This window comes from Carassius gibelio, chromosome B5 (assembly GCF_023724105.1).
Source record: "Carassius gibelio isolate Cgi1373 ecotype wild population from Czech Republic chromosome B5, carGib1.2-hapl.c, whole genome shotgun sequence".
Taxonomy (NCBI): Eukaryota; Metazoa; Chordata; class Actinopteri; order Cypriniformes; family Cyprinidae; genus Carassius; species Carassius gibelio.
Window position 1 is genome coordinate 36,177,579 of NC_068400.1, and position 14,596 is coordinate 36,192,174.

Below are 14,596 nucleotides of genomic sequence, written 5' to 3' on the forward strand. Positions count from 1 at the left end.
TTTCAAGAAAAGCTGCTGTTTGCACAAAACACGGGGTGCCATATAGTCCGGTAATTGCAGCCGGCTTGGTTGGATGTTCTTCTACCTGCAGTGCATGTGGGGGGAGGTGATTGTGGGTAGTGCAGATGGAAAGGTGAATAACCTGACACTCTGAAAGGGAAGAGTATTTACAGAAGCGCAGGGGAGCACGAAAAGCCGGAGGTTGCGGCACAGAGATGGTTCCACTTAGGAGAGGTGTTTAAGGTTTAAAAAAGGGCGAAGCAACCTTGACTAAAACAACTTTTTTTTTTTTCTCAAGGCGAGGTTGGATTTGGGGGATTAAAGGTTGATTATGCTGATCACCGTACATAATCCCATCATCCGCCGTGTCATGCTCGTCATCAAACACACAAGGTCCTTCCTCCTTTATCCTCCCTGTTAATTCTAATCTGAAATGTATGTTAATGCAGCTTGGGATATATCCCTTTCATCCAGTCATTGGGTGCTCCAGTTTATAGTAAATGGTCTCTCTCTTTTTCTCTTTCTCCTCCTCTCTTCTCAGTGTGTGTGCGTGTGTGTGTGCATGAGTTTGCGACTCAGCCTTGAGGCATCCCGTTTCAGCTCCTCAGCTTCCAGTCAGAGGGAGAAAGGGGAGGGGGGTGTATATAAGAGAGTGGTAGGTGGGAGTGGGGTCTGACCGCAAAGTGTCTACTGTTTAAAAGAAAGGGACTTCTCCCTCCCTCTCTCTCTCTTCCTCTCATTCCCTCTCTCAGCATCAGCAGACATACACTGGCTGGATGGAGCACTCTCACTGAGCGCTAAGAGACGGGGGGAATGACAGGACTGTCATCTGTCTAAAGAAAATTAAATAGCACTTCAAGAGTTCCTGATGTTTTTAACCTTTCGTTTGGCAACACATCGCAGTTCCCTAGACGGAGGCACGTCTCTGAGCCTGTAGAGGAGGATTGGTCTCACTAAGGTAAGCTGTGATGCTTCAAGTCACTTCCATCTACCTGTTAGTGTGACAGATTTGCATGTTAAATGACTCTGTGCTCATTATGAGTTTTATTAAATGCTAAATCTGTATTATGGTTTAAAGGAAGCTGTGCCACTTTGTAATACTGTTGTATAAAAAGAGTCAAATTGTACACTATGCAAAAATATTATCTTTAGGTGTGTAACAGTTTGTCACTGAGGCAGAGCCCCCATAAGAACAACTTTGCTCCTTATCTACCCCTAAAAGGTGCATATTAGTACCTTAGAGTATTTCTGCATCTTTAGGGGTAAATGGGCACAACGATGTACCTTTAAAGGTACTGCCCCATTGACAAGCGATTATACCCCTAAAGGTACAGTTTTGCACATGTTTTCTGAAAGTGTAATTGTTAGCTAGGGACTTCTAAGGCTGATTCATTGGCTTGCTTTAGGCTGCTCATTATGGTTTATAGGGGAAGTGGTCCACATTTGTTTTAAGCTCAGCAATTATTCCAGCTCCACTTGAGGGGGGAATACAGTAGCGTGTGCTCTGATCACTGATAGTCTGGCGTAACTCTACACATGGCTGGCTTGTCTGCAGCTGTGGGTCAGTCGGTGTTCGTTACCTGGCAGACGGTGTTATCTCTTTCCAGGAACTCTGTCCTCTCTCCAGTCAGGGAGAGCAGCAGCCGGTTTGTGTTAGCGCTTCTCTCTTTAGTCTGCTGCTGTCAGCTGCCAGTTCTTTTCTCTCGCCTCATCCGCGGTGGGGAGGGGGGATGAACGGTTCTCGGATCAGTGCGCTGTCCTTACTGATGGGTTGTATCCGTTTAGGAGAATGGAGAGTCTGAGGTGATGAGAAGATGTGTGTGTGGCGGTAGGGGGAGGGCTGGGAAATGCAGGGGCTGAGAGAGACGCCTTATGAGTGCATATAGTGAACAAGGTGGGGGTCAATGACAGAGACCCCCTGGATCCAAGGGTCCTAAATGGGAGGGAGGTTCTTCAGGCAATGAAGGAAACTTAGTCGTTTGCATTGAGGGGCAAAACTCATGACTGCATAAAGGACTCTTGGTTAAGTTTTCTTACACATTGAACATTCCTATTTCATAATAGCCCTAATATTTGATCTGTTTTGTTGTGTGATGTCAGTGCCTCCTTGGTTGTTCAAATCTCCTCAGCGCTCTATGTCATCATTATCTCGAAAGACATAAGAAGTGCCAACTACACATGGTTGTTGCCTAGACGGAGTGTTTAAATGTTTTATGATGCTATGTGCAGTGTATTCATTGACAGTGCCACTCAGGACAAAGCTTAGTGGGAAACTAGCCTTTGTTTGAACAGCTGTCAGCTCTGCTCCTGGCCTGGCATTGCACTTGGAGCGGCTATTGGACCCTCTGTGTTCTCCTCTAGTTGTCTGTCTGTCAGTCTGTCTGTCTATTTTCCATCTTTGTATCAATTTGTTTCTCTATTATAGGTCTGTCTATCAATTAGATATTTTAATTTAATTAATTACATGAAATGCTGATTAATCAGTCACAAATTAACTATTACATATGTATACAATATACAAATTAAATATTTTGCCAAGGAAAGCAACTAATTGAAGATCATTAAAATTAAGTTACAAATAAAGATAAATAAAATAAACAAAGTTACTCAATGTTTTATGGTTCTTTTGTCAAGTTTAACTTTTAAAAAAGTTTTTTCATTCTATTGCGTCATCTATTCTGTCTGTCAGTCTGTCTCTTTGAAAAATGCTCTGTAAAGAAGGATTCTTTTCTTCCACACTCAAAATTAGCCACAGAGGCATTCAGAATGATTTGTCGGCATCGGTGAACAAAGATTTCTTCAGTAGACTTCAGTGTGTTAAAGTGTCACAGCCCCAGATGGTTTTAATGGCTGTCTGATGCTAATGTAACATGGCTAGGAAACCATGAGCTCAAAGCACAGACAGTGTCCCTATCGGCGGCAGCCAAGAGATGAGAACACGTGTTCCTCAGAAGAGAGGAACTCTGCTTAGTTGTCAGTGACCCTGCATTCTAGAATGCATTCATCACTACAAACCCGAGATAAGGAAAGTTTTAAGTTAGCAGAAGAGTTTGGGATGTTGTAAAAGAGAATCAGAGTATCTGAATTGATGACATTTCTGCCTCCAATTAGAAGTTAAAATAGATGTTTTAATCTCCCGGTCAATAAACTTGCACTTCAGTGTGGGAAAACAGATTTTTCTTTCCAGAAAGAAGGAAAAACGTTCAATAGGGTCAATAAGTTGAAAGAGCTTGTTGCTCAGTCCTAGAAGATCTTACTAAGATGAAGCTAATTACTATAGGTATGTAGTGTAAGTAACTGGATCTGGCAGCATGCAATTTATAGGTATTTTTTCAGAAAACAGCCTTGCTAAATCACATTTGATCATGGCTTATCTTCCTAAGTCAGCAAGACGAAAAACTAAATTTCTTGTTGTTGGAGAAAAAGCAATTTCCTGTTACACACAAACAAAAGCTTTTATTCTTTTTCTAGAATAGGAAATAATGATCAATAAGTTTCCATTTTGGGAAGTGATCATGTTGAGCCCAAGAAAAAAATGCCCTCCATGTTCAAATAAGTCTTTTTACTCTGCAGCAAATTGACTTCTGGATTAAAATATGGTCTTTTATTCTTTGCAGTTCCTGCCAGACCACAATATAATCCTTTAGAAAACAAAAAATTGTAAAACAAATGTATCTTTCTAAGACCAATATGTGAGGTGCTGTCTGCATACATGCTGCAGAAATAGTCTTTGAACTTTGTTGCGACAAACGGGAGTCAGAAATAGCAGGAGTTTGTGCTTTTAAGGTCTGAACATATGAGGCTGCTTTTCTGGCTGTAACAGAGGTTAAGCTAATAAACACGGGGTCACCAGTGCTGAAAATGTAAAATGAGACAGCAAGTAACAAATGTTCCTCCTTCATTCCTTCCATCTGGACTATTAAGAGAAAGCACACATGGAAGCTGAAGTCAGGAATTATTCAGCTTCATTCCCAGCAGACTTCTCTAATGTCTCTGGTCTCAGATGTTGACTGTCCTAAACTTTCCATTTCTTCTTAATCAGCATGATGGAGTTCACCTTTGGCAATGTCGTCCTGTCCGCTTTAAATGCCTCTTTGGTGAAAGTGCAGCAATGTCAGCAAACCACAAGTCCATTCAGAGCAGTGCAAACACCTCTATCTCTGCCGATACACCAGACTGGCTTATCACTCACACACACTCACACACACACACACACACACACATCCTATCGGTGCAATGAGATCTCCCAGCATCATTAGAGCTCTGTAAATGGGGCTCGACTGTAATGAAACCCTGCATTTTCATTGTGAAAACAACCTGCATTGCCTTTCACTTATCAGTCTGCATGTACAGTAATCGTATGCCTACACTATATAGATAAAAAATAGCCCACAGGAATTGAATGATCAGTAATAAAAACAGAACATTTCAGTATGCTGGTATCAGTTTAAAATTTAATTGAAGAAGAAATACCTTTAAACTCTGGCAATGAAATCAGATGCAAGATTAATAATTACTTTGTCTAATTATTATGAGAATGGCATAGCTTGAAATATAATACACATTGGCGTGTGTTCTTAGGTTCTGGTTTCACACCTTGCTGTCAATCCACCGATGGGAGAAATGCCAAGAGAATGCGTTGGGTGAGAGATCACTTTATGTGGCATTTGAGAGACCTTTAAACTCACATTCCACATGCAGTGGTGAGACAGCACGTCTGCGTGTTTATGATCGACCAGACATATTCATTTGTTTGAATCTGCTCAGTGAACCCAGTGCAAGCCATGACTGACTTCCTTTTGAAGCACAGGCAAGCCAAGGAAAATAGAGTAGCGAGGCATAGATCATACAATCATCAGCTCATTTGAGGCCAGTGGACAGTCACAATGCACATTCTGCATTCACCTCACAGCTTAAAAGTAACAGGATGTCAGACAGATGAAAAATATCAGTAAGAAAGAAGAAGAACTGCAGAACTATAGAAAGAAAGAACAGAATAAAATGGAAGGTCTAATGCTCAACTGAGCCGCTCCTCCTAAATGAGCATTGCTCAGGAAGGCGATGACTTACAAATCCATTTATGAAACAATAATAGTGGCTATATGCCTTGCCATCGATCTGAGAGCACGCACCATTGAGCTGGTCTGGAAATCCATCTCTGTGTTGGATGATTATGAGCTGCTTCATGGTGCTGGTTTCAGTCTGATTATGACCTTGGAAAACCATGCCATCGATAAGCATCCACTTCTCAATGACAGCATACTCATATTTGTAATGTTTTTAATAAGGACTTATCAGCATTTCTGGGGTCTTCACCACAGATCAGACACCTTTCAGCAGGTTTACTGCAGGTTTACTTGTGAAGTGGATTAAGACTCAATTTCATCATATTGATTTTTAATTAAGTTTGACATGCACCTGTGAAGGAACAAGACAGTGTGTAAGGCATACCTCTGGGATAAATATTTTTTTCATCATTGACTCCTTCCCAGTATTAAACAAACTGTAAGGGCATTTTATGTCATCTATTAAGGCGAATAGAGTCTAGACAATACCAGTTCATTCACTACTGTGGGTGACCCATATTAAGACTGCGTCCCAATGAAGGCAAGTGCTTTCTGTCATGGGTGACCTACAAAACTGAGTCTGCTTGATGATTTTATATAAACTATGGAAGAGTTGTGATTCCCCTATGTTTAACAGACTGTGAATGAATGTCATCTCTAATCATTGAATATGAAACTAAACGATGAACTGTTAATGCAAGCATTTTTTTGCATAACCGACTATTTAACAGACAATTTGCCACCTCACCAGTCCTCTAAATCCAGGAAGAAGAGCCTAGATTTTATTTTATTTTATTTTATTTTCATTTCAAACACATTAACAGATTCTTCCACATCAACAGTTGTCATCTCAATAAAATCTATTACTAATTTCCATCCACTTTACAATAATAATATGCTTTGTACTTGGTGATCTGGTTTTTGGCATATTCCTTTTATGTTTTATGTCTATGTAGTATGCATCAGATCACAGCTAATTATGCCATGGTCCCAAACCACTTACTTGCTAATTGCTCAATTATGTGAGGAGCTGCAAACTTCTAATTTAACAAATCGCAAGTAAGCTAATTTGTTTTGTTGCACAATGGTGTGGTGGAGGAATCGTTTGAACTGTCACTATAATTTATGACTTACGAAAGTATTCATCAGGTCTCTGTGTGAGGTATTCTGCCTTTCAAACACTCTAGTCAGCATTCAGCCCTTAGCACAACGCTGGACCAATTTAGATCACTGGCAATAAATATGTGTGCCAGCAGGTTCACCCCCCATTGAAATTCCTCTCACACTGGACACACGGAAGCCAACTGGCCCAGCCAGAGTCTGAGAAAGTAACAATGTATAAAAACTAGACCTGGCATGAGAATGCAGCAGTCACTTTGTGTCTGGTTTTATCTGAAAGTGCCAGTAAGCAGCAGCATTAGCATACTGCTCTGAGCTCAGCACTGTATTGATGGAGCTCTAATAAAAGAGACTGGCTTTGTCTATTTTTCCTGTTCAAAATGCAAAAAAAAATAAAAAATGGAGAAGTATTTTTCAATCTAATGTTAATAACTGCTAATTCTTTCATTTGCAAGCATATCCATCACTGCTGCCATGAAGCCAAGCTGTCCTCATTATATTTCATATTTCATTTTTCATTCATTTACAGTCCACCTTCGCCAGGGGTTATGGGCAAATGCTCATACAAAGACCAGCTTGGTCTTTCAAAGTCATTTTCTTTCTTCGATTTTTGTGGCGACAAGCCAGGTTTCAAAGTGAAAAAGCCAGCTACCCATCCAGAACTAAAACCGCAAAGCGACTCAAAGCAATTTTCTGCCTATTTTGCTGATTTAATCCTAGGGTTTAGATGTGAGGAACTAGAAGCGGAGTAGGTCCCCTTTGCCCCCGAGGGTCCAGATCAGGAGTCTCCCATAATCGAGCCCCCCTTAAGCGCTCCATCACAGAAGCGCTCATCCCTGTCTGTCTAATCACGGATGGGCGGCAGCAGCGTGGGATCCCTCTCACTGGAGCTCATCTGTCAGTCCTGCTAATCACATGTCAAAGCGAGCTCTCCACTTACTAAACAGATCCTGAAAAGATATTACCTGCTATTGACCTTGCAAGCTGTGGCTTTGGGTCAGCCCCCTGCAGCCGTGACAAAATTATGATCCGTGTAACCACTTTGTATTACTCTTTTGTTACTGAAGGACTGTGGAGGGTTTGCCTTAAAGGGATAATTCACCCCCAAAGTTTATAAATAAATAAATTCTGTAATCATTTAGATGCCCTCACATCTTTCCAAACCTGTATGACATTCTTTATTCTTTTACCACACTGTTAAAAATATTTTCTCAACGAATGAAGAATTGTACATTTTGAGTGATATCTTTTCTATGTCAAATTCAGTACTGTAAAATATATATTTAAATTTTTTTTTTGTAAAAATCAAATGAAAATAATACATTTTAAGGGGTTAAATGTGTTTGAATGGCTAGGCAAGGTGCATGCTGAAAAATGCACTTAATTTGAAATAAATATTGGGTGTTTTATGGGATTGAAAATCAGTGTGTCAGCACTTTGAGAAGGTGATTATTTCCATCTTAAATGGGTCCCATTTGGTTTTCATTACATTCAGGAAAACAGCTATACGGAAAACTAAATCTACAATCCTGTAGTTGCCAAGTATGTGACCACATGACATGCGCGTCAGGACTCTTTAAACACAGACATCTTCAATTTCCCTGTTACACCCCATAATGCAGCACAGTAACATGCTTGAAAAGGTATTACAGTCATTTTATTTTAATTAAATTTGTAACAGACCATTGCACTTAGTGAGGTGACAAGCCTCCCGAGCCCTGCAAAAACTATACTTCTGACTTCTTTTAATGAGGAAAGTGTTGTGTTTTAATGCATAACTCTGCTGCTGTCTGGAGAATGGTCAAAGAATGCTAACTTTTATGAGAAGCGTGAACTCCGAACACCCACGCTAGCGGAAGCGCTGCAGATGGTCTCCTCTGCACGAGTATTAATCTGTCAGCATGGGCTGTGGGCAGAGCGTCTGAGAGGAGAGTACGCTCATCAGATTCAGGTGTTGCCTGCTGTGTGTCATGGCAGCCTGTCATAGGAAACACTGCTGGAGCCCTCGCTCCTGAGCTGAAGTTTGCCTTGCTTTCATTGGCCAGAGCTGATCCTTGTGGAAGCCAAGGCAACCATAACCTGAGTTTCACTTAGTGTCTGTCTATCCTGCAGTGTTGCTGACTGACATGTATGCTTAATTGTGTTCTTGTTATTTTTTTGTAAATTTTATTCTGAATATGAATACTCCCTAGTGTGATATGGTTTGCTTTAGTTGAATATAATTCATTCTGGCTGGAAAGGAAACACGAGTTGAGGATTAAAACATTACATTTTCCTTTTTCTTATGTCTGTTAGCACGATTTGCTATGCAAAGTCTATGATACATATACACTACATACCTTAGATTTGTTTAAATTCATATAAATTACTTATTTCCATATTATTTCATTTTTATTGTTGTATGATATAATGATTTATTTAATTCATTCATTTTGTCTGCTGTTTTTAATTGCTCTTAAGAAATATTGCTGAAGCATTAGAATAATCTGTAAATGTTTTTATGCAATTGCAAATGCAATTTGACACTGGATTCACACTGGACGTGCATTAGAATGAAATGTGTAAAAGCAATCTGAGTGACTGTTCTAATTCAATTTTACAGGATCAAACCCACATCTCCAGTATCTTAAAACAGTTTGAACAATCCCAGTAAGAAGAGTCAAAGAGCAAATCATCATGGGGATGCCAGGCCTGTTACTGGCCTGTATGGCAGTAGCCATGTTAGTTCATCTCTCTAGTGCTGGTCTGGTAAAAAGAGTAATTAGACACAGAAGAGAATCACTGTCACCGACCACTGAGAACTTGACCCTCCCAAGTCCTGATCAGCCTGTGGTTTTCAATCATGTATACAACATCAATGTTCCCTCTGGGTCCCTGTGCTCCGTGGACTTGGATTCACCTGGAACAACACCAGTGAAGCCAAAACCGGCCAATGTGCAGTCTGACCAACACATAGAACACACCATGGACGGAGAGAATCAGATTGTTTTCACGCATAGGATTAACATTCCTAAGAAAGCTTGCGGTTGTGATAACCACATGCCTGACCTGAAGGATCTTCTGAACAGGCTGGAAATGCTGGAGGCAGAGGTGTCCAGTCTAAGAGAGCAGTGCACCAGTGGAACAGGCTGCTGTGGTGCTCAGGTTACAGGTAATGCCAAATATTCCATAAATACTTCAGTAAGCCATTAGGAGGCTGAGGCTTATTAAATTTTTTTTTAAATAAACAAAACAATGCTAAGTTGTGGAAATGGACTCTCTAAACCCAAAATGGACATTCTTTACTTATCCTCATGTTGTTCCAAACCTGCATACATTTCATTCTTCTGAAAAACACAAGAAGGTATTTTAAAAAATATATAGTTAACCAAACATTTGGGCCTTTAACTTCCAGTGTAGCATGGACAAAAAATAAACAATAAAATAAACAATTTTAAAATAGAAATTTTTCTAAATACCTTATTTTATGTTCTACAAAAAAAAGAAAGTAACACATTTTGGAACAAAAGTGGAAGTGAGGGTAAGTGAATGATGACAAAATACATATCTTTGGAACTATCCCTTTCAATTTTATTTTTATCGCATAACACACAGATACATACAGTGGAAATTTTTTTATTTTTATTTTTACATGTAGTAGACCAGTGTTCAATCACTACATGAAGGTTAGAAGAGGCTGAAAGCATAAAAGGCTCTGCTCAATTCTAAATTGGCCAATCAAAATGAAATGACAAAGCTATTTGCTTTCATCCAAAATGTGGCAGAATAAAAACAGAAAGGATCAGGCTAAATAAAATTAGACCATTCTGCATATATATGTAGACATATAATCACCAGTCATTGTCAGATGTAACGATCCAAGCCAACTGGCTTTTAGTATCTCATTTGTGCTTGCATAATCAAGCCTGATTGTGGTTAGGACAAGATTTCACTAAAATATTACTAAGAATTAACTAAAACCTGCCACAATCTTTCATTGGTTCAAAAAATATTAAGTTAAATATCAGCCATCACCAATTGGGAGTTATTGCATCCTCCCAAATGACTCATTACATATTTTTTATAGACTGTTTATATGACAATGTAGTTAAAAACAAACATTATGTGTTTTGTCTGTAGTATTGTACAAATCTAAATTGTTACCACATGTTTTGTTTGTGTAGTATTTCTAGCGATGTTCATATCAAATGGCAGTTATGGGATTGCATTTACCAACATCTTGAAAAAATTAATGAAATTGACAAGAAAATGTTTGCTTTTTAGTATTTATACTTTAAACATACTAAAAGAAATTGAAACCATTAAGGAATTGTTAAATTAAGTCCCATTCCAGTCTAAACCAGCATGAAAGTGTTTCTCAGCCAAAAATGACTAAAAACCTCTTTAGCAGGTGAAGTCACAACCAAACCCTACTGCAGTGGCCGTGGAAACTACAGCACTGAGACCTGCAGCTGTGTGTGTGAGCCCGGTTGGAAGGGAGTCAACTGCTCTGAGCCAGAATGCCCTAACTTTTGCCAGGATCAAGGCCGCTGTGAAGATGGCAAGTGCATCTGCTTCGAGGGCTTCGGCGGTGAGGACTGCAGCAGCGAGCTGTGCCCTGTGGACTGCAGTGAGAATGGAGAATGCATCGATGGGGCTTGCATCTGTGCTGAGGGCTTCATCGGTGAGGACTGCAGTTTTACCAACTGCCTAAACAACTGCCTCGGCAGGGGGCGCTGTGTGGATGACGAATGTGTATGTGACGAGCCTTGGACAGGCTTTGACTGCTCTGAGCTCATCTGTCCCAACGACTGCTACGACCGTGGCCGCTGTGACAATGGAACCTGTTATTGTGAAGAGGGCTTTACTGGGGAGGACTGTGGGGAGCTTACCTGCCCCAAAAATTGCAATCACCGTGGCAGGTGCGTAAATGGACAGTGCGTCTGCAACATTGGCTACAGCGGAGATGACTGCTCCAGGCTAACCTGCCTCAATGACTGCAATCAGAGAGGGCACTGCTTCAATGGGAAGTGCATATGTGATCCTGGGTTCGAGGGTGAGGACTGCAGCATTCTTTCCTGCCCTGAAAACTGCAATGACAGGGGACAGTGCATCAACGGTGAGTGTATTTGTGATGATGGATATGAAGGTGACGACTGCTCTGAGCTTTCTTGCCCCAATAACTGTCACGATCGTGGCCGATGCGTCAACGGGAAGTGCATTTGCAAAGTTGGCTTTACCGGAGAAGACTGCAACATCAAGACCTGTCCCCATGACTGCCATGGACACGGAGAGTGTGTGGACGGCAAATGCATTTGCCACAATGGCTTTGCTGGAGAACACTGTGGCATCAAGACCTGTCCCCATGACTGCCATGGACACGGAGAGTGTGTGGACGGCAAATGCATTTGCCACAATGGCTTTGCTGGAGAACACTGTGGTATCAAGACCTGTCCCCATGACTGCCATGGACACGGAGAGTGTGTGGACGGCAAATGCATTTGCCACAATGGCTTTGCTGGAGAACACTGTGGCATCAAGACCTGTCCCCATGACTGCCATGGACACGGAGAGTGTGTGGACGGCAAATGCATTTGCCACAAGGGCTTTGCTGGAGAACACTGTGGTATCAAGACCTGTCCCCATGACTGCCATGGACACGGAGAGTGTGTGGACGGCAAGTGCATTTGCCATGATGGTTTTGCTGGAGAACACTGTGGTATCAAGACCTGTCCCCATGACTGCCATGGACACGGAGAGTGTGTGGACGGCAAGTGCATTTGCCATGATGGTTTTGCTGGAGAACACTGTGGTATCAAGACCTGTCCCCATGACTGCCATGGACACGGAGAGTGTGTGGACGGCAAATGCATTTGCCATGTTGGCTTTGCTGGAGAACACTGTGGCATCAAGACCTGTCCCCATGACTGCCATGGACATGGGCAATGTGTGGACGGCAAGTGCATTTGCCATGATGGTTTTGCTGGTGAAGATTGCAGCATCAAAACATGTCCCAATGACTGCCATGAGCGTGGAAAGTGCGTGGATGGCAAGTGCATTTGCCATGAAGGTTTTGCTGGTGAAGATTGCAGCATCAAAACCTGTCCCAATGACTGCCATGAGCGTGGACAGTGTGTGGATGGCAAGTGTGTTTGCGATGATGGTTTTGCTGGAGAAGACTGCAGCATCAAAACCTGTCCCAATGATTGTCATGAGCGTGGACAGTGTGTGGACGGCAAGTGTGTTTGTCATGTTGGTTTTACAGGCCATGATTGCAGCGAATTGACTTGCCCCAATGACTGCCATAACAGAGGACTTTGTGTAAATGGCCAATGTGTGTGTAACAGCGGGTTCACTGGGGAGGACTGTGGTACAAAGACGTGCCCCAACAACTGTCTGGACCGTGGCTACTGTGAAGATGGAAAGTGTGTCTGCTCCGAGGGCTACACCGGTGAAGACTGCTCTGTTCTCACCTGCCCAGCAAACTGCAATGATCAAGGCCAATGTCTGAATGGAATGTGCATATGTGATTTAGGCTTCACTGGCGACGACTGCTCTGAAAGTAAGTCACTATATTTTACATTGGAATATGTAACACCTCATATGTGTAGGTTATACTTGCACTCTTTTGGCTTTTATCATTTCTCAATGGAAAAGAATACTAATAGTTGTGATATCCCTAAGATAACACCAGTAATGACATCAAAATAAATTACAAAATAAGTTATGCATCAACCAAAAGGGTTTCCCAGACTACTCCTCCCCATCTGTCATTGGTCAGATTAAGCAATAGTCCCTCCCTAAAATCATGTTATTGGCTGAGTTTTGCTATGGCAGGAAATGTGATAACAACATAGAGCCACATTGTTTTAGGAAATCAATCTATGAATGGTTTATTTAGTTGTCTCTGCACATTCAGCTGGCATTGAATAAAGTATTTATCTTAACATTTTCCTGTTCCTTTTTAATTCAGAGGTTCTTCTAAAATGATGGTAAAAATGTTACATGTTTCTATCCACAGTCTCCCCACCCAGAGACCTGACTGTGACTGAGGTCGATCCAGAAACAGTGGACGTTGCCTGGGTCAATGAGATGCTTGTGACGGAGTATCTTATCACCTATGTGCCTACGACTCCAGGCGGTTTAGAGATGGAAATGAGAGTTTCCGGTGAAAAGAAGACAGCCACTATTAGTGATCTCGAGCCTGGCATAGAGTACCTAATCAGTGTCTTTGCTGTCCTGAACAGCAAGATGAGCGTCCCTGTCAGTGCCAGAATAGCCACACGTAAGTCACCCATCATCATGCTTAGGAAAATTATTAGTTATTTTGTCCTGAGTATATTCTGCAAAACTGATTTATAACCCACAATTAGATCTTCCTGAACCTGAGGGTCTGAAATTCAAATCGGTTAGAGAGTCCTCAGTGGAGGTTGAATGGGACCCCTTGAACATCCCGTTTGATGGCTGGAACCTCATCTTCAGAAACACAGTGAGTGTCCTGGCATCCTCCGTAATTCTCTAAGGTGGCTATGGTCCAAAAGAGTATCGTTGCCCTCATATTTTCTCCTCAAATATGTATTATAAAAGGACCGTTCTGTTTGCAAGTAATAGTTTAAAATGAGAAGCTCAAAAGGCGCCCAGTGGAAAATAGCTGAGTGGTGCCACTAAGCAAAAAGCTACTGTCGAGAAGTCTGCGGTTTTGCAAGACAAAACCCTCTAAGAAGCTCCTGGCAACAGCATGCGTGACCATGTGCCACAGAACTCTTATTGTCTTTGTAATGCTTTATTTTCTTTCTCAAGGGCTTATGCAAACTCCAAAAAAACACCACCATTAGAACATGCAAACCTCCCCTACATCCTTCTTTCAAATCACAGCTTGGCAGTCTCATTCACGCATCAAGTTTAGGGATGTCCATGCCAAAATAATTCTCACTGTGAATTAAAACACTCATCCAAGTAGAATCAAAGTGTTTACTCTCAGGACACCCTCTCATTACCCCGTAGTTCATGGGAGCATGACTTTGTTTTCCTGAATTTGCTTTTTTGATGCTTTGTGGTGCTCTTTTATTAACCAGCAGAACCTTTGACCAGCGATCTGTTATTAGATTTAATATCTTCACCAATTCAGTTAACCAAAAATAAAAAATATATATATTTTTGAATGGCAGAAAGAAGAGGATGGAGAGATTTTGAACTCTCTCACCGCTCCTGAGACCACCTTTGAGCAGTCTGGTCTTGGACCTGGACAAGAGTATGAAGTCAAGCTTGAGGTGGTAAAGAACAACACTCGTGGACCACCAGCCAGCAAGAACGTTGTCACAAGTAAGCAGCTGTCGAAAGCAATTAATCATGTCCAGTCTGCTAATTTTCTGGATTTTTTTTTTTTTTTAAAGAGACAGGATGTCTTACCTGAAATTAGAAAGAGCAGTCAG

At 41.4% G+C, this 14,596-nt stretch overlaps 1 protein-coding gene across 2 annotated transcripts in view; it reads left to right on the forward strand.

Annotated features, from left to right (window-relative positions):
* The first annotated feature begins 646 nt into the window (after positions 1-646).
* The window catches only part of LOC127958492 (tenascin-like), a 30,120-nt gene continuing 16,170 nt past the window's right edge, over positions 647-14,596 (forward strand). Inside the window, exons 1-7 of one of the 2 annotated variants that reach the window (XM_052557373.1) lie at positions 647-958; positions 8,788-9,336; positions 10,573-11,862; positions 12,235-12,726; positions 13,186-13,449; positions 13,538-13,653; positions 14,333-14,486. In XM_052557373.1, the coding sequence (XP_052413333.1) occupies positions 8,862-9,336; positions 10,573-11,862; positions 12,235-12,726; positions 13,186-13,449; positions 13,538-13,653; positions 14,333-14,486 (2,791 nt within the window). In that variant the 5' untranslated portion in view covers positions 647-958; positions 8,788-8,861. The remainder of the gene's footprint in view (positions 959-8,787; positions 9,337-10,572; positions 11,863-12,234; positions 12,727-13,185; positions 13,450-13,537; positions 13,654-14,332; positions 14,487-14,596) is intronic. The other variant, XM_052557374.1, reaches the window with a different exon arrangement.